Below are 18,693 nucleotides of genomic sequence, written 5' to 3'. Positions count from 1 at the left end.
CTGCCCCAATGAAAGCTGATGGTGAGGAACACCGTATCTGAGAGGCTGTTCCATTTAAAAAGTCAGACAGCAGTCAACACGGTTTTACATTTGCAAGCATGTTGCACTCGCATTATACTTCAAAAGAGTGTGACCACTGGCACCAGTTCATTGCTGTGGGCATTATCCTAGTCTGCACATTAGGAGTTGTACTGGGGATCAAGTTTATGCAAGAGGAGGATAAATGGGAAGCTCTTCTGGAAGAAAAGATCAGCATCATAAAAAGAGGAGGGCAATTACTCCTCATTACTGTGTTGTCCTGACAGCCTAAGCAGCCCACACTCTACCATACTGTACCTGAGGAGGATAGGACTCAGCAGGGACATGTTTCATAAAGTCTTGAAGCCACATTGTAAGGTAGGCATGACACTGCTCGTCTTATTGAATGTGACCATGGCTTCAAGACAAGGACTTCATGCCATGTGTGATATAGCTAACAGCAGCTGGTCAACAGTGTATTGGTGCACTTACTGAATGTTTACCCAGTGAGGCAACATATCACATTTTTCATGGAAACTAGGGAGCTGTAAACTCTGAAACAAAAACAGAAAATGCTGGAAAAACTCAAGAGTTAATGTTTCAGCTCTGAAGAAGAGTCATACGGACTCAAAACGTTAACCCTGTCTTTCTCTCCGCAGATGCTGTCAGATCTGCTGAGTTTTTCCAGCATTTTCTGTTTTTGATTCAGATTTTCAGCATCCACAGTATTTTGCTTTTATATGTAAACGCTGATTGGTCCTGTTCTATACTGCTAACTGCTCCAGGTCTATGCATGCTCCATATGGAGAAGTGCCTCTCATATGAATGTCTAACTCCTGTGTAAGCATCAGTATAAGATCCTGCATGAGTTGCTTCGTGGCACCACATGAGGCCTTCCTATTGAGCAGTTGACAGTCCCTCAGCTGTTTTTGGACAACTGACAAACGGAAGGGTCTGCTTTCTGGGCTGTTACTGAGGCTTGATGGTGACTCCTCTTACAATGTTCAAACTGCAGCAAGAGCAAGTGAAATGAAGCCCATGAAAGACATTCTGCAAACACAGGAAGGTATACTGAAACTGTGCTTATGATGCCTGGCTCAGTCCAAAGACAACTTGTTCTATCAATCTGCCAAAGTGTTCAGGATCACTGTCTTCCGCTGCATTCCATATAACTGGACAACTGACAGAGACATCGACTCTGAGAAGCAGTGCAAGAGTCCTCAGGAGAGAATGTGTACAAAGTTGGCATGGAATGAGACAAGAATGAGAAGATCACATTTTTAAACCACCTCTCACCACATTGCTGTGAAACATCCCATAAACCCTTCATAGGCAACAGCAACTTGAATTTATGTGGCACCATTAATGTAGTAAAACATTCCAAGATGCTTCATTATGGAGCTATCAAGCAAAATTTGCACTGAGCCACATAAAAACATTCGCACAGGTGATAAACAGCTTTTTTCTTACTTATTATTTCATGGGATGCGGGCATCACTAGCAAGGCCAGCATTTGTTGCCCATCCCTAATTGCCCTTGAAACTGAATGACTTGCTGTTTCAGAGGGCAGTTAAGAGTCCATAAGACCATAAGACATAGGAGCAGAAATTAGGCCATTCGGCCCATCGAGTCTGCTCCGCCATTCAATCGTGGCTGATAAGTTTCTCAACCCCATTCTCCCGCCTTCTCCCCGTAACCTTTGATCCCCCCTTACCAATCAAGAACCTATCTATCTCGGTCAACCACATTGCTGTGGGCCTGGAGTCACATATAGGCTAGACCACATAAGTATGGCATATTTCCTTCCCTAAAGGACATTAGTGAACCAGATGGGTGATATAACAATCAATGATAGTTTCATGGTCACTATTACTGAGACTAGTTTTATGTTCCAGATTTATTTTTTCTTTAATTGAACTTAAATTCCACCAGTTTCCATAGTGGGATATGAACCTGTGTCATAGAGAACCAGTCTGGCCTCTAGATTGCTAGCTCCAGTAACATGACCACAACACCACCATCTCCTCTTTGGTCAAGGAGATAGGTTTTAAGGAGGATCTTAAAGGAGGAGAGAGATGTAGAGAAGTGGACAGAGCTAGATCTAGGGAGAAAATGCCAGAGCTCATGACCTGGACAATCGAAGGCACAGTTGCCAACAGTGGAACAATATAAACTGAAGAATGTACAAGAGGCCAGAATTAGTGGAGTGCTGAGATTTGTGGTTTCTAGGGCTGGAGGAGGGATCAAAGATTCTGCGATTCAAAATAGTTACAAATGTTGACACATAACAGAGAAGGGCTTTGTTATTCCGAGCTCAGGACTAATGAGTAAATTACTGAATTAATTATGGGGGTTGATGCAGTTGCCTTTGAAGCAACAGCAATGCAAGATCACTGAGATCTGCAGCAGTGATTGCTGAGAGCAGCTTAACATTTGTAACAGTAAGATAAAGAAATTAAATTAATTTGAATTTTGTTTAAAGAAGGAAGAATTTCTTAATGGTCTGTGAAAAGCAATCAACATTTTCTTTGCCTGAAACCTGATTTTTCCACTCTCTAAATTAAAGGCAAGGAGATAGTCACAGATTGCTGCCTCCGATGCGATAGACACATCAGCATTAACAATTTATAATAAGCCTGAAATCATTTTGAAATTAATTGTGATACAATAAAATGGGCCCTTTGGCCTCATGATCACATTGGGAATCTAATTTCAACTTCTCTAATTCACCTTGAAACGAACCCTACATCAGCATCAATACGAACCAAGCTGAACACCGATTAATGAAGTCAATATCATTCACGATTCGGTTAGATTCTTGCTAAACAGTGCAGATCTGTTCTCTGTCTGCTCTTGATTACTACCAGGCATGTTGACATGGGCAGAAGCCATCATAACAATGCTTCATGTAAGTGTTGCTGAAAAAAAGACACTTGTTTATCAAAGCTTTTCATCTTGCACTCATCTGAACAGTTCACAAGAATACCAATGACAGGGGAAACAACAAATTTATACTGTATGAGAAGAGAGTGCTGATTGGTTGGCAAGTGGACTCTGATAGAGGTGTTGCCATGGAGGATGCACCAGTTGAATGTGGCTAGTTAACCGCCAAGCATTGTTTGAAATTTAAAACAGGCAGTTTGACTCTGATTGGTCAAGGCATTGCCCTGAGGAATGAACCAGCGAATGGTTGTCGCTTATTTTGCTGAAGCAGGCACAATGTTCTTTCTGTTTGCCAAAAACAGGGGCCTGTGTATTAATATATGTAGCTTCCAGTACACGCAAATGTGTCACAATGAGAGCTCGGCTGATAATCTTAAATCATGCAAGAAGAAACCAAGAAATATCTAATATTGCAACTCTATTAAACTTTCACAAGTGATGGTAGCAAAATAGCCAAAATTCCTAAAAGGTTTATTTCTAGTCTCCAAGAGTGTTTCATGTTTTCCAGATGAGGAATAACTTCTTCAACTGAGAATTCCTAGAGTCGGACACCAAACTGTTATTGTGTTACACCCTCATTTTATTTCGGTTCAATACAATCTGCAAACAAAACTATGAAGTTTAGAATTTCCAAAAGTGAAAACATTCTACTTGTGACTTTCCTTTTCCCCACTTCCTGAGGCTCATGACCTGAATTTTTCATTCACTGGGCGCGGGTGGTTGGTGGGCCCAGGAGTGGACGGGATAGGGGCCCCCAACTGCAATTGGGCCAATTAACAGGCAGCCAGGGTGAAACGCGCCCTGAGAAAGGCTCAGTTCTGCCGGCGGGGGCAGGAAGTGGGTGGGCATCTGTGGGCACTGTGGGTGCTAGTGAGCACTTCCAGTGAGCCTCCTGAAGGCAGACGGCTTCCTCAGGGAGCTGCCAACCTCCACAGAATAAACAAAACAACAAAAATGCTGCAAAATATGTCCATGCAGCACAATCAAGCACCTGACAGCATATCTCACAAAAAACTGGTGACCAGATATCTCTCTTTATTTTACTACCCCATGGGGATTTTGTCCCGACCTGGATCGAGGTTTGAACAAAAATGTAAAGGCCGCTTGGCCGATTACCCGTCCACCAACCGTAAAAGTGGACGGGCCACGAAAAATCACTTTCAATTGCCCCCTTAATGGCTTTAATTGCTGACTAAATTGTCGGCAATTAATCGGAAATATCGCGCGAGTGTGTGATGACATCAGGATGATTGCCCAACATCATCTCACACCATTGCCTGGCCGGGCAGGTCAGGTGTGCAAAAACTTCTGGCCCATGAGTTATTTGTAAATTTCCTGTCTGCTTACTTTTGTACTCAGGGAAGGAGGGTGTAAGTTACAACACAGTATGATGCATCACTCGCACAAGCATATACATGTGACACACACACAAACACACATATACACACACACACACACACACACACACATACACACACGCACACACGCACACACATACACACATGGTCGTCATGACATGTCAGTTGTCAATATGCTCTCTAGGTATTGCAATTCTTCAGGTACAGGGGGAAAACTCAAACTTGCATGATGCCCATTTCTCTATCTCGTACACACACTTACCTGAGCTGGCACTCAGTATGGGAGCACTCTTTCCTCTGAGCCAAAAGGTTGTGGGTTCATGTCCCAGAGAGACTAGAGCACAAAATCTAGGCTGAAATTCCAGTGTGGCACTGATGAGGGAGTGCTGTACTGTCGGAGGCCTCATCCCTCAGATGAGGTGTTAAACCAGGCTTGTCCACTAGGTGGCCCACGGGCCAAAATCCAGCCCTGTATATGCGGCCCACCAAGCATTGTCCAAGATACATATATGAACAGCTATGTGGATTTGAAAGATGCTGCCGAACCGCTCGTCCAATCACAGGCTGTTTTCTCCCCATATTTGCTGCTGATAGGTTCAATGGTGAGCCTGTCAGTACGAAATGCAGAGAGAGCACAGCCTGTGATTGGATGAGCAGCAAGTAGTAGGAGCAGTGATCAGTTCTCAGTTTCCAGAGCACTGGAGCATGGCGGTGAGACTGCAGGGGTGCAACATTGGAGGGGGGAGGGGGGAGGGAGGAGGGGGGAGGGGTGGGGTGTTGGTGGCAGAGAGAGGCTTGCTGGCCAGACGCTGGAGGAATGCGAGAGGAGGGGGAGAGGGCTGAGAGGGGTCTCGTGAGCAAGGAAAGAAATCGAAATGTTGTCCCTCATGTAAAGAGGTTGGACAAAATCAGGATTGTTACTGACACACAGGCTGGAATAATCTGCGGCACCACATCCAGTGTACAGGGAGGCATTGACTTCTTGTGCAAGTAAAAACAATGCCAGATATCATCAGTGTTCAATACGGTGCAGAGAAGGTAAGGCCTTCTCATTCGAAGGTTGTTCATAAAGATGCAGATTTTTGTTGTTTGGATTCATGGCCAGATAATTTTTCATTCGTCTGATTCTGTTTCCTTTCCTGCCCAAAATTTGCACACCAGCTCTCCGAGTGAGAAAGATTTTGACATGTGGCCCCTCACACAAGCTTGTGCTAATCTGAGCTCCTGCCAGGCCTCTGAGGCAGATGTAAAAGATCCCATAATACAACTTCAAAGAAGAGCAGGGGAGTTATCCCCAGTGTCCCGGCTAATATTTATTCTTCGAGCAACATCATGAGAAACAGATTTTATCCGGTCAACATTACATTATTCTGCTCTGAAGAAGGGTCATAAGGACTTGAACTGTTAACTCTGTTGCTCTCTCCACAGATGCTGCCAGACCTGCTGAGTTTTTCCAGCATTTTCCATTTTTTTTTCAGATTTCCAGCATCCGCAGTATTTTGCTTTCATTGCTAATATCACATTGTTGTTTCTGGGAGCTTGCTGTGTGCAAAGTGGCTGCTACATTTCCTGTCTTACAACAGTGATTGCACTTCAAGAAGTATTTCATTGTATGTAAGGTGCTTTGGGACACCCTGAGGTTGTGAAGGTGCTATATAAATGCAAGTCTTTCTTTTTGCAGCAGTTGGAAATCCCCAGTACCCAATGCCCAAGTGAAATTTCCATATTGAACCACAAAGCTCCATTCCGGTGAATTGATGTGGGGCAAAGCACTTGCACGTATTTCTAATGCTAAAAGAGCAACTTTATTGTTAGTGATTTACTTTTCAGAATTGTGTATTTTTTCTGTTTGTTATGCCGCAGCTGGTATTGTTTTCTGTATACACTGACCTGATTAAATGATGATAACGTAACCTAAACAATGTGAAGTAATTATTTTAGTGATTTGGTTGATTAATTTTATGGCATTTGCTTCTTAGGGGGATGGTTAGCTCAGTTGGCTAGATGGTTAGTATGTGGCTCAGAATAATGCCAACAACGCTGGTTGAATTTCCCCGCCTGGCTACGGTAAACTTGGGACCTGCCTGTTCACCCTGCCCCTGATAATGACAAACCACCGCCGGCAAAAGCTGTCAAGAAAATGGTTCAGAATAAAGTGCCAGCAGACAATGAGCCAAGGAGCTGTCTTCAGGCAGCGTTGTAAGATGTTGCATGTGGTTCGGTAGGTCTCATGAAGAGGTTTTGAGTCTTGTATAGTCTAAGACTAAGTGTTTATTAACTACTGGTAACTATATACATACGTACAGCATAAGCTCTAAGCTGGGAGCTGTCTCCATGCTTCCTTCTACACACGTCTCTGTCTAGTACAAAAATGCCATCTAAACTAGGGCCACGTGTTCCTTTACATCACACTATGGGCGGAACCGTACCCAGACCCATGTTAACCCTTTCTATGCTAGACCCTTGTACTACAGATAGAGACCACATGACATGGCATTTGTTTCTTGGTGACAAAGAAGGCCCAGGAGCTTCTTGCATATCATTAAAGGAAAGGGCGTACTTAAGGAGCTGCTAGTTAATGAAGAAAAGAAGCCTTGGGTTTCTTTTCCCTCCAGGATATTTCTAAAGTCATTTTGACAAAGAACAACAATGCCCAGCAGAGCTTGACTGGTCCATCCTGATCCAAGGATGGATAGCTAAGCTCATTGAGCACCAGCGGTTGACTCAGGTTTGTACCTTTGGATCTGAGGAAACAAAGAAGGGAACTGGACCAGAGGGATGACTGGAAAGCACTTGTGATTAATCGCAGTAACAAATTCCACAGGGCTTCAGTATTCATCATCTCACTAGCATTCTTTAGAATTTTTCTAGTCTTTCCTTTACTTTGTAGTTTAACAAAGCTAAAATATTCATCAACCTATTTAACATTCATCAATATTCTGCCTATGACAGAAATCACTGTGCAGTTGACTGTAAAATTCCAATGTGCATTAGGACTAATTGACGTTCAGTTACTTCCTTCTCCAGAAGTACCAAGTGCCAGAGATGAAAAGCAAACTATTAATGTGTCATTATTAAACCAGTCATAACTCAGTGTGTTGAACCAGAGTCACAGTCACAGAAACATTCACTCTGAACATTTCCCCAATCCTGAAAGCTGTTTATTTTTCAACAAGTTTCGCTTATGTTGTACTGAATCATGATTCTTTTTACAGTTTCTCCCCTTTTCTCAGTTAATATTGGTGTACTCAGCACACAGGTCTCATAGTTTAAAAACTCGCAACGCTCTTGAGTTAAAGGGGAAGGGTACACAGTGAGAGACTACCATGGAATGGATGTGAATGTTTTGTGTTGATGTGAAAACTATGAGAGAGTGTTATAGTCTTGGATAGATCAGAGACTTTTCCAATTTCGATAGTGATATGAAAGTTGTATAAACTCTGTTCTACATGAATTCAGCAGAAAATGTGTAAATTTTGTAAAGTGGTGCAATTTTAAGTGCGCATTCTTTATTAGATATGTAAATAAACCATACTTCCAATTTGTCTGATTTATGTAATGCTTAATTTAACTGTTTTTTCCTTGCATCTCTTTTTCCCAATAAAACTTTGAAACTTACAGCTACAGTCAGTGTCTCTTTCAGTGTCTTCACCAGTTTTTCACAACTGAGCACACATCGTCATGCTGATACCCAGTGGTACATATACCTGCATGAACATATATCTTTATGAACATATCAGGTGTGAGGGGTATATTCCCCTTTCATAAGCTGGCCTCAACTGGTGACAAATGGGACAAGCACAAAACAACAGTTAACAACTGGAACAGGCAAAGCTAACTGGTGCCAACAGGTGTCAACTGTTTCTGACGGAGCCCAATTTCCATTCAGCATCTGGATTCAACTGTTCCACCTGAATCATTTTTAAATCTAAGAGCTCGGGTTATAGTGACACTGTAGTATTGAGAATGTTTTAGTAAGGGAGCTATAGACAAGTGCCTTTTTATTTATTATTCTTTGATGGGATGTGGGCATCACTGGCAAGGCCAGAATTTGTTGCCCATCTTCTCAGTCCCCTTGAACTGAGTCGTTTGCTCAGCCATTTCAGAGGGTGGTTAAGAGTCAACCACATTGCTGTGGATCTGGAGTCACATGTAAGCCAAATCAGGTAAGGATGGCAGATTTAACTTCCCTAAAGAGCATTAGTGAGCCAGATGGGTTTTTATGACAACCAGTGATAGTTTCATGATCATCATTATTGGCTAGCTTTCAATTCCAGATTTTTTAGTTGAATTTGAATTCCACCGCCCGCATGCCCTCAGGGCATTCGCCTGGGGCTCTTGATTACTAGTCCATTGACACCACTATTCCAACATCTCCCCATCAGACCTTAATTGCGATACAGTGAATGTTTTAGTGAGGCAGCTGTAAACACTGAGCTTGGGTTACAGGCATGAACATTCTAGGTTTTTTTTAAAAATAGTGAAAGGGTAAAAACATCTTTCTCCCGTTGCTTTGACTCACCAGCCATTGATGACGCCATCAGGGTTTAGCATAGGAATGATTTTGAAAATGTAGGAGTCCCGTAGACTGCGAGCAATGGGATCGTTACTCACGAGGAATTCCAGTGTCCCTTTCATGACCCAACTTGCATTGCTCTCTCCAGGATGGACTCGGGCCGTCAGCACCACATACTGCCGATTCCCTGTGAGATACAGCAGGGTAACTGATCAACATCTCTTTCACTCTCTGGTTGGATTTATCATTCACGTCAAAAATCTTTTACAGGAAGATTGTGGGTATAAAACAACGTGTCTAATTTGCCTCTTGGGACATTGATGTAAGAGTGGTTGCCTTGCACTGCAGGCTAGATTTTCAACTTGATATTCCTGTGAAAATCAGGTGGTTTCTGTGAAGTCCCAGCCACAAGTTAAGGACCCAGCCCAACAAGCGTAAAGTTAACAAAACCATGAAGTCAACCTCCAGTGTCTCAACTCTCAATGCAGTTTCTCTGGGAATGATTAACTTAGTCTAGTAAAAATGTCGGACTCTTCTAGAGAATAAATGTTGTCGTGTGCCAGTCAGAGGAGCATGATGGAAGATCTACCCGAGAACCCCCCTCCCCACCAACCAAAATGTTCCACCCCGGTTCAAAAAAGGGGAGATGGATAAATACAAGAATTATCACAGGTGCACTGCAGGAACTCACCAAGGCTCCTTTGACAGCACTTTCCAAACCCACGACCACTACCATCTAGAAGGACAAGGGCAGCAGATAGATGGGAACACCACCACCTGGAAGATTCCCTCCAACTCACTCGCCAACCTGACTTGGAAATATATCGCCGTTCCTTCACTGTCGCTGGGTCAAAATCCTGGAACTCCCTTCCTAGCAGCACTGTGGGTGTACCTACACCACAGGGACTGCAGCGGTTCAAGAAGGCAGCTCACCACCACCTTCTCAAGGGCAACTAGGGATGGGCAATAAATGCTGGCCCAGCCAGCGAAGCCCACACACACAATTACTGCATTGCACGAGGCCATTCGGCCCAGCGTGTCTGCACCAGCTCTTCAAATAAGTAATTCACTTAGTGTTATTCTCCCACCTTCTCCCCACATCCCTGAAAATTCTTCCTCTTCAGGCAATAGTTTGATTCCATTTCGAATGCTTCGGTTGAACCTGCCTCCACCACACTCTCAGGCCGTGCATTCCAGGCCCTAATCACTCACTGCTTGAAAAAGTTTTAAAGTTGGTGGTGGGGAACCTTCTAGAGACCATAACCTGGGACAAAGTTAAATGCCACTTGAACAACATGGGTTAATAAATGTCAACCAAGGCAAATTTGTTAAAGGCAAATTGAGCCTGAATAGCACAATTCAATTCTTCAATGAAATAATGAAGAGGGTTTATGAAGGTAGTGCAGTGGTGTTGTGTTTGTGGACTTTCAATGGGCATCAGATAAAGTGCCACATAATAGACTTGTTAGCAAAATTCAAACCTAAGGATTTATAGGGGCACTGGTAACATGAATACAAAGAGAGAAAAAGCAGAGGGTAATGGTTAACTTCAGACTGGAGGGAAGTGGCTTCCCCCAGGATCAATATTTGGATCAATATAATGACCTGCAGGCTTGGGTATACAGGGCAGAGTTCCAAAGTTTTCAGATGACACAAAACATGGGAATTCAAGTAACAGTAAGGAGGATAGTAATTTCAGGAGGACATTACAGACTGGTGAAATGGTTAGACATATGACAGATGAAATTTAATGCTGAAGGGATGCACTTTACAGGAAGAATGAGGTGAATGAATATAAATGGGGGTGGAGGGACAGAGGGACTTGTGGCTGTACATATATAATTTTTGAAGATGCCAGGACAAGTTAAGAAGGCTTTTAAAAACACATAAGAAATCCTTGACTTTATAAATATATATATGGTGGACATAAAAGCAAGGAAGTTATGCTAAACCTTTATAAGCCAGAGGTTAGGCCTCTGTTAGAATATTGTGTCCAATTCTAGGGTCGGAAATTTCCATCCCCATTGGCGTCAGGTGTCATGGCGGCCGTGAGTGGACAATATGGTGAGAAGGCCAAAACTTGACTACACGCCGTTGTGAAACCAGTTTTCAATCGTCCATTCCATCCATCAATGGTGGGCCGCATTTCCCACCACCACAAGTCGGGAAGGTAATTTTAATACATCTGTATATAATCATAAGCCCTTCTCACCGGAATCATCCACCAACGTCAAATTCACAGCCTACGTCAGCTGGAAAACACACCGGCCCAGAACACGTCTTGATGTGTGTAACGTGCAGAAGTCGGGTCTTACTGTTAGGGCCTTGCTCAAATCGCGGACATCCGAGGAGCAGAAGATGCCGGAGCCCGACAGTTACCGGGCCCTGGAGGGACACATGCATCACATGCTGGGTGGATCCTCATGATTATGGCTCCACCACAAAGCAGCCCACAGAAAGTGGGAGGTCACCGTTGATGTCTGGGCTCTGCTTCGGGACATCACAGTCTTGGCCATGGGCTGCTACGGATGATTGTTGAGCAGAAGAGAGGAAGGCACAGCTATGAGTGGGAGAGGAAGGTCTAGGTTTGACTGCGAGTGGAAGAGGTACTGGGGAGGTGGGGGGGTGGGGTGGGGGGGTGAGGTTGGGAGTGAGGGAATGAAGGTGTCAGGAGTGTGAGGTTGGGGGAGTCTCGAGCAAACACTCTCCCACGCATGTGGAGCCCTCATCCATCAGACTCATCTCAATGTCCTGAGCATTTTCAATGCTGCTTGCTGGGGTTCACTTTCAGTTGTCCATCTGAGCTGACCTGCATCTCCACCCACCCACTGATCACACCCCCATGCAGCATGTTTCCTCCCTTTGGCAGCCATAAGTTCCCAGCAGATCCCAATCCCTTGGAGAGTGCCAGCTCTTTGCAGAGGTGGCCTTTAAATATGGCGCCTGGTTTAGTGAAGGCCTGGGGTGATGGCGGGGCGGGTATATTAGAGGCCGCCCGGCCAGTGACTCGCCGTGTTTCCCAGGGATTAATTATTAATGACGCCACAGGAATGGGACGATACAGCGGGAAAAGCCACCATTGCAGCCAGCGGGTACAACGTCCTCTTTCTCACCCGAGGTCTCAGCCTTTAGGATGGATGACAAGATAATTGAAGAAGGTGCAGAACAGGTTTACTAGAATAGCTACCAGGGACAAGGGACTTTAGTTGGGGTGGGAGACTAAAGAGTTCAAATTCCACCACAGCCACTGGGGAACTTAAACTCAGTTAATTAAATAAATGTGGAATAAAATGCTCATATTAGTAATGGTGACCTCAAAACCACTGGACTGTCAGGTAAACCCATCAGATTCATTAATGTCCTTTAGGGAAGGAAATCTGTCACCCTTACCTATTCTGGCCTATATGTGACTCAATGTCCATAACAATGTGACTGGCTCTTAATTGTGCTCTGAAATGACCTAACAAACCACTCAGCTATCACCACCACCTTCCCAAGAGCAATAATTAGTTCAAATTATTTTTTGTCAGTAAAATGCTTTAATGTATGATTGAGATATGACCAAAAACAATTCTCTGGAAAATAGGTATCAAACGTTTCACAGAATGTGCTGCAATTTTTACACAGATATACTTCCTGCTGTCTTTATGTTATTGGCCCTTTCTGAACTCTGGAACTATTTGCCTAATGAAAGAGTTGTGTTAGGTTATGCGGCAGATTTTTATAAAACTGCTGCACATTTATACTTTACCTTCCTCTCTAACTCAATTTACACGTTGCTTTGTTCTGAAAATTGATATTCCAGTGGCAATGGTGTGACTGAAATACAAAACCACCAGTTCCTTCAATCAGGCTCACTTTTCTCGGCTTGACTTCCTCCATTTTTCTATCATTCAAACACTATCAGTTACTTTTGTCAGTCTCACCCTGAAACACCGAACCCCTACAAAACACATAGGCGCTTAAACAATTATATCTGTATAATCTATTTCATTAGGCTCTGCACTTCTAGAGAATTGATTCTCACTCAGCCTCTGACCTCCTTGTTTACTGAATAAACCTTGAACCTTAACAGCCCCAGTCACTGGGGAAATGATGCATACAAGTAAAGGATTTGGTAAATTGAACAAATAGAATCATTAAGGGAAAAAAATGTGAGTTTCATCATTAACATAAAGACTTGAGAGAGAATAACTGACAGCATGGTAACCTTCTGTAGCTGTTGAACATCATTTGATGCCTAGATGCGCATCAGTGTGGTTTGTATACAGTGCAGTATCACACAGAGAGAATATTTTATAACACAGTACAGAAAGAGTTCAATCAGCCCATCTTGCCGATTTAGGCTCTCAAAAAAACATATCTAATTAGTTCCATTCCCCTGCTCATTCCCCATAGCTCTGTAATTTCCTCCCCTTTCAGTATTCAACCAACTTTTTGAATCGGTTTCCATTATCTTTCAGGCAGTGCACTCCAGAACATCCCAATGCATAATGCTGCATTAAAAAAAAAATTCTCCTCATCACACCTCTGCCTCTTTTGCCAATTACTTTAAATCTGTATCTGGTTTCAAACCCTTCTGCCAGTGGAAACAGTTTCTCCTTATTTACTGTATCAAAACCTTTCATGATTTTGAACATCTTTATTAAATTTTCCCTTAACCTTCTCTGCTCCAAGGCGAACATTCTTTTTAAATTTACTCATTTATGGGATTTGGGCATCACTAACCAGTGCAGCGTTTATTGCCTTTTTTTATTCTTTCATGGGATGTGAGTGTTGCTGACTCAGTCAGCATTTATTGCCCATCCCTAATTGCCCTTGAGAAGTTACTGGTGAGCTGTGTTCTTGAACCACTGCAGTCCATGTGATGTAGGAACACCCACAGTGCTGTTAGGAAGAGAATTCCAGGATTTTGACCCAGCGACAATGAAGGAACGGCCGATATATTTCCAAATCAGGATGGTGTGTGGCTTGGAGGGAAACTTGCAGGTGGTGGTGTTCCCATCTATCTGCTGCCCTTGTCCTTCTAGGTGGTATTCCAATTACCTCACTCTTTCTCTTACTCAGGATTGTGGAAGAGAATTAAACTATTCCTACCAGTGTCCAACTGAAATCAGCCAGCCTACCATAGGCTACGAAGCAAGCAGACCTCGGACTTTTCTTGCCAGTGTAGCTAATTACTGCAGAAACTCACTGACACAGCCCAAGGTGACATTTAACCTGATTGCCTGGATTCCAGCTCAGCTTTCATTGGTGAAAAGGTAGTTCACTAAATCACTATGTCACCCCATCCATTCTAACCTACTGCACTACACATTGTCTCCAACCCACTGCACCACTCAATCCCTCTAACTTACTGTGTCAACCAGTCCCCTAACTTACTCCATCACCCAACCTCCATTTGTTACAGCAGTACAAACTCCCTCTAACCTGTCATTCAGCCCCTTTTGTCTAACTTACTGTGTTTTTTAGTCGCTCTAGCCCGCTGTATCACCCAATCTCTCTAATTCACTACATCACCGCTAAACCACTGTGTCAAACAGTTCCTCTAACTTACTCTATCCCGTTGCAGTACTGACTCCCTCTGGCCCATGTCACACGGTCACTCTAATCCTTTGCATCACCCAGCTCTTCAACCCATTTGGCAGAATTTAGTGCCTTCCCTCGAGGTGGGTTTGATGCTGGGGCTTGGCATTTAATCGGGCTGGAGGGTGGCAGATGGCGATCTCGCCACCTTCCTTCTACAGCTCCGATTAATCCAAGATGGGAAGCTCGCGCACAGCCATCCCACCCCGCTGCCAATTGAGGTCCTTTAGTGGGAAATTAATGTCCATTCACCCCACCATTGCCTGTATCCACCCAGCAGCGGGCGAGGGACTCACCATACAGGAAGGCTGAAAAACAAACCCTGTTAGGTTACTTGCAGGCTTCTGGGGCTCAAAGGTATCCAATGCCTGCTCGAGGAACCCAGCACCAGGAAGTGGCAATCTGTCGAGAACCACCTCCCTGCCCTTGTTGCCGAATCCCCTCTCCCCCACGACTCCCACTCCGTGACCTCACTCCTCCTGCCATTATTCAACATGGCCTGAGTTCCTCAACAATCTTGGGCCTCAGGTGGGGGCAATACTGGCAGCTAGCACTGCCCTCCTGGTTGCCAAGCCTCCAATTGGCTGGCAGTTCTCGTGGAGTGGGGTTTCCTCTCCTGGGGTCCTTGATCCTGGGGAAGGCCCACCACTGCTCGGGTAAGTGCCGGAGGGGTATTTAAATTGGCAGGCCTCCCCGAAAGGAGGTGAAGTGGGACTCTCGCCAGCTCAGCATCTGGTGGGTGAGACCCCCTTCACCTCCATTAGTACTGCCTATTGTGACATTCAAGCTTTCTAACCTAGTCCCTCTGACTGATGGAAGAACTATTTAATTGTGTAGCACTCACTGATCACCTGCAATAATTAGGCCTTAGAGAGCTCACTGCCAAAGGGGAGAGAAGCAGAGCGGATAGCCTAGCTCTCAAAGATGCATTAAAGGAACCCCCTTGATTTGTTGTTGTGCAGAAGGAAAAGCATGTTTCAAACAAGGATAAGCCACAGGAATATGAAGCTATACAGCACAAAAGGTGACCATTTGACCCATTGTGTTCATGCTGGCTCTTTGCTAGAGAAATCCAAATGGAATTACATTTCCTTGCTCTCTTCCCTGTATGTTCCTCTGCATTAAAGGCTCATCTAAATTTCTCCTAAAACATGCCCTGGTCTTCTACCTCAACCGTTACCTGTGGCAAAGCGTTCAAACTCCAGAAATTTGTTACATAATGTAAAGAAATTTCTCTTAATTGTTTTCTTTCACTTTCAGTGGCAAATTCAAATTGATGAATCCCTGTCATTAACTCTCCAATCAGAGGAGATGGACTTTTCCATTTCAATTTATCAAAACCCTTCACGAATTTCACTCCAGTGGAAATACTCCAACTATTTGCAGTCTCACCTATTTACTATATTTTCCCATTCCTGACATGTTCTTGGTAAATCTGTGCTTCAATATTCTTTCTATAAACACCCAAAGCTGGACCCTAACTGTGCTTTAACTATTTCCTGGTACAACATTGTTGTTACTTCTTTATCCTTGTACTCATTGCATCCGTTTAAAAATCGCTTCATAGAGCGTTCAGAAGTTCATGTTTTTTTCAATACGCGTGCTTAATCTGAAATGCCAAGGGGCTACACATCTGCGGGGGAAAGAATTCAGAAACATGTGTATGAGCACTGCCTGAGACAGTGGACCGAACTCCTGAAAAATAAATACCTCAGGCTAGAGATTCATTCCACACCTGAAGTCGGACACAGAAAGCTTACACCCACCAATCCACCTCTGCCATCAGCTGCCTGCAACCTGGGGGAAAGTTCATTTACATATCAGTGCTATGCCACTGCGACTGGGGGGCCCATCCTGTGAACTAGCATCAAGTTAGGGAGACTGTTGCTTCATCAGCAGGTGGGGAACCAAAGACCTTATTGTTTGGGAAGCTGCTTACTTACTGGTGGGCCCATTTTCAATGGTAACACTCTTGCCTCAGAGTCAGAAGGTTGTGGGTTTGTGTTCCAATCCAGAGATTTGAACAGATATTCTAGACTGACTCTTCAGTGCACTACTGACTGGGTGCCACACTGCCAGAGGTGCTTCCGTTCAGATGAGATGTTAAACCAAGACACTGTTTGCCATTTCATAGATTATTCCATGGCCACTATTTTGAAGAGCCGGGGACTGCCCTTGGTGTTCTGGCCAATGTTTATCCCTCAACCAAAGTCGAGAACAGGTGACTTGTTGCTGTTTGTGAGACTTCTGTTGTGCATAAATTTGCTGCAGCTTTTTCCATAATTACAAAGTGACAACACTTCAGGAATTCCTGGTTGGCTGTAAAGCACCTTGTGATGTTCTCAGATGGTGAAAGAAGCTGTATAACTCCACAGCCTTTCTTATTTCTTTTTTTTGGTGCAGCATTCTTCAGCAAAAATGAAATTACTTTGAACAGTTCAAAAGCAACATGACTACAGCAGTTCAAAGTTTTTATTCACTTGCACCTGTTGACTGCCCTTTCGCAATGTAAGATGCCTCCTCTCTGCCACCATTCCTAGTGCTATACTGGACACTAACATAAACATTTTACAGCATTTAAAATTATGATAATATGCCCATTTGTACTTGGACAAGTAATTCAGACCCTTATTGTTATTTCCTGTGGAAAATCATCATTGGCTTAAGATGGAGAGGAGTACACTGTCATACCACTGGCAGAATCTCACTGGCAGAATGCCCATGTGTCCACCCTAATCCAAGAAGAAAACAAGTAAAAATATACAAGAACACAAGAAATAGGAACAGGAGTAGACTATCTGGCCAATTGAACCTGTTCCATAATTCAGGTGATCATGGCTGATTTTGGATTTCAAAAATATATTGGAAAGCCCAGCCCTGTATGTTTAACTTAGTGGAATCTGCTGCCCAGACAAGTGAGTTCACTCTTTTGTGCTGCCCCATGCCCAACGCACCCCCCCACCCACCCCGGCAAATCCCAGTAACCTCCCCGCCAGTGAGAAACAACCTCTGGTAGACAGGGGGCAATATCAAGTAGCGTGAACCATGTAACACCCCTGCACATCCACTTGGTGAGATGCACCAGAGTTTCAATCAGCCCCTTGCCTCAGTCTTACTGCACAGAAAGCAAAAAATATGTTGATCACTTACAAAATTGATGCAACTGTTCAGGTTGGGACCCAGGGCTTGCAGTAACTGTGATCACTGGGCACTTGTTACCCCCTAGTGTGGAACACAATATCTGATGCCTGAAGTAAATCTGATCAGGATTCAGCGACTCCTCGAGGAGCTGCAGGTGAGTCTGAAACAAGGAAAGAGATGAAACCTTGAGACAAATGCATTGCGTTAGATTTCCTTGTCCATTTATGTTTCTCAATCCCCCTGGCCCCAAATGCCATTCTCCAACGGAGTGAAACGGGTGCAAAAAAAGTTGCACTGAAGGCCATTCGGCGCTGGGTCTTCTTGCGATTGTGACTGTCACTACTGTCGGTGCCCGTGTTTGAGAACAGTTTGTTGCCTCACTCTCATGAATGGCCTTTTGAGGACGTACAGCAGAGCAACTGGCGGTTGCACACTATACCCAGCTCAGAAAAGGTGGAGGAAGAAAAGAGGCCAAGTTACCATGGGTCAGAAAGACCGACTGAGCTGGTGTTGCTGAAAAAAGATTGCCAGAGGACTTGTACTGTGTTGCGTCTTTTGGATGATTTGGACATTAAACCAAGGCCCAATTTGCACTCTTAAAAATCTCATGACATTATTGATAGAAGAGCAGGAGAATTCTCCTGATGTTCTGGCTCTAATGTATCTCCCAACCAACACCACAGAAACAGATCATTTATCTTATTGCTGCCGTGGGACCTTGATATGTACAAATTGGCTGCCGGATTTCTCTATGACTGTGACTACACTTCAATAGTACTTAATTAGCTGTGAAGTACAATGAGACGTTCTGAAGATAAGAAAGATGCTATCTAAATGCAAATTCTTTCTTTATTCACATTGAACTAAGTGCGTTTATGGGTCGGGGTGGGTGCTGGTGTAATGGGGGCCAAGCACTGCATCACTGGTATCACTCTTGCCCCAGTGCCTGGTGAGTCTAAATCCAAAACAAAAACAAAAACAGAACTGTTGAAGAGTCATGCGGACTCGAAACGTTGGCTGTGTTCCTCCCCACGGATGCTGCCAGACCTGCTGAGTTTTTCCAGGTATTTTTGTTTTTGTTTTGGATTTCCAGCATCTGCAGTTTTTTGCTTTTATTTTAGAGTCTAAATT

At 43.9% G+C, this 18,693-nt stretch overlaps 1 protein-coding gene across 1 annotated transcript in view; it reads right to left on the bottom strand.

Moving 5' to 3' along the window:
* agbl1 (AGBL carboxypeptidase 1) overlaps positions 1 to 18,693 on the bottom strand; it is a 191,382-nt gene that overhangs the window by 91,832 nt on the left and 80,857 nt on the right. The window contains exons 17-18 of the mRNA XM_078529973.1: positions 17,572 to 17,722; positions 8,842 to 9,022 (exon numbers count right to left, since the gene is read on the bottom strand). Coding sequence (XP_078386099.1) covers positions 8,842 to 9,022; positions 17,572 to 17,722 — 332 coding nt within the window. The remainder of the gene's footprint in view (positions 1 to 8,841; positions 9,023 to 17,571; positions 17,723 to 18,693) is intronic.

The sequence above is a fragment of the Cetorhinus maximus genome, chromosome 26 (genome assembly GCF_964194155.1).
Source record: "Cetorhinus maximus chromosome 26, sCetMax3.hap1.1, whole genome shotgun sequence".
Classification (NCBI taxonomy): Eukaryota; Metazoa; Chordata; class Chondrichthyes; order Lamniformes; family Cetorhinidae; genus Cetorhinus; species Cetorhinus maximus.
This window is presented reverse-complemented; position numbering and strand designations above follow the sequence as displayed.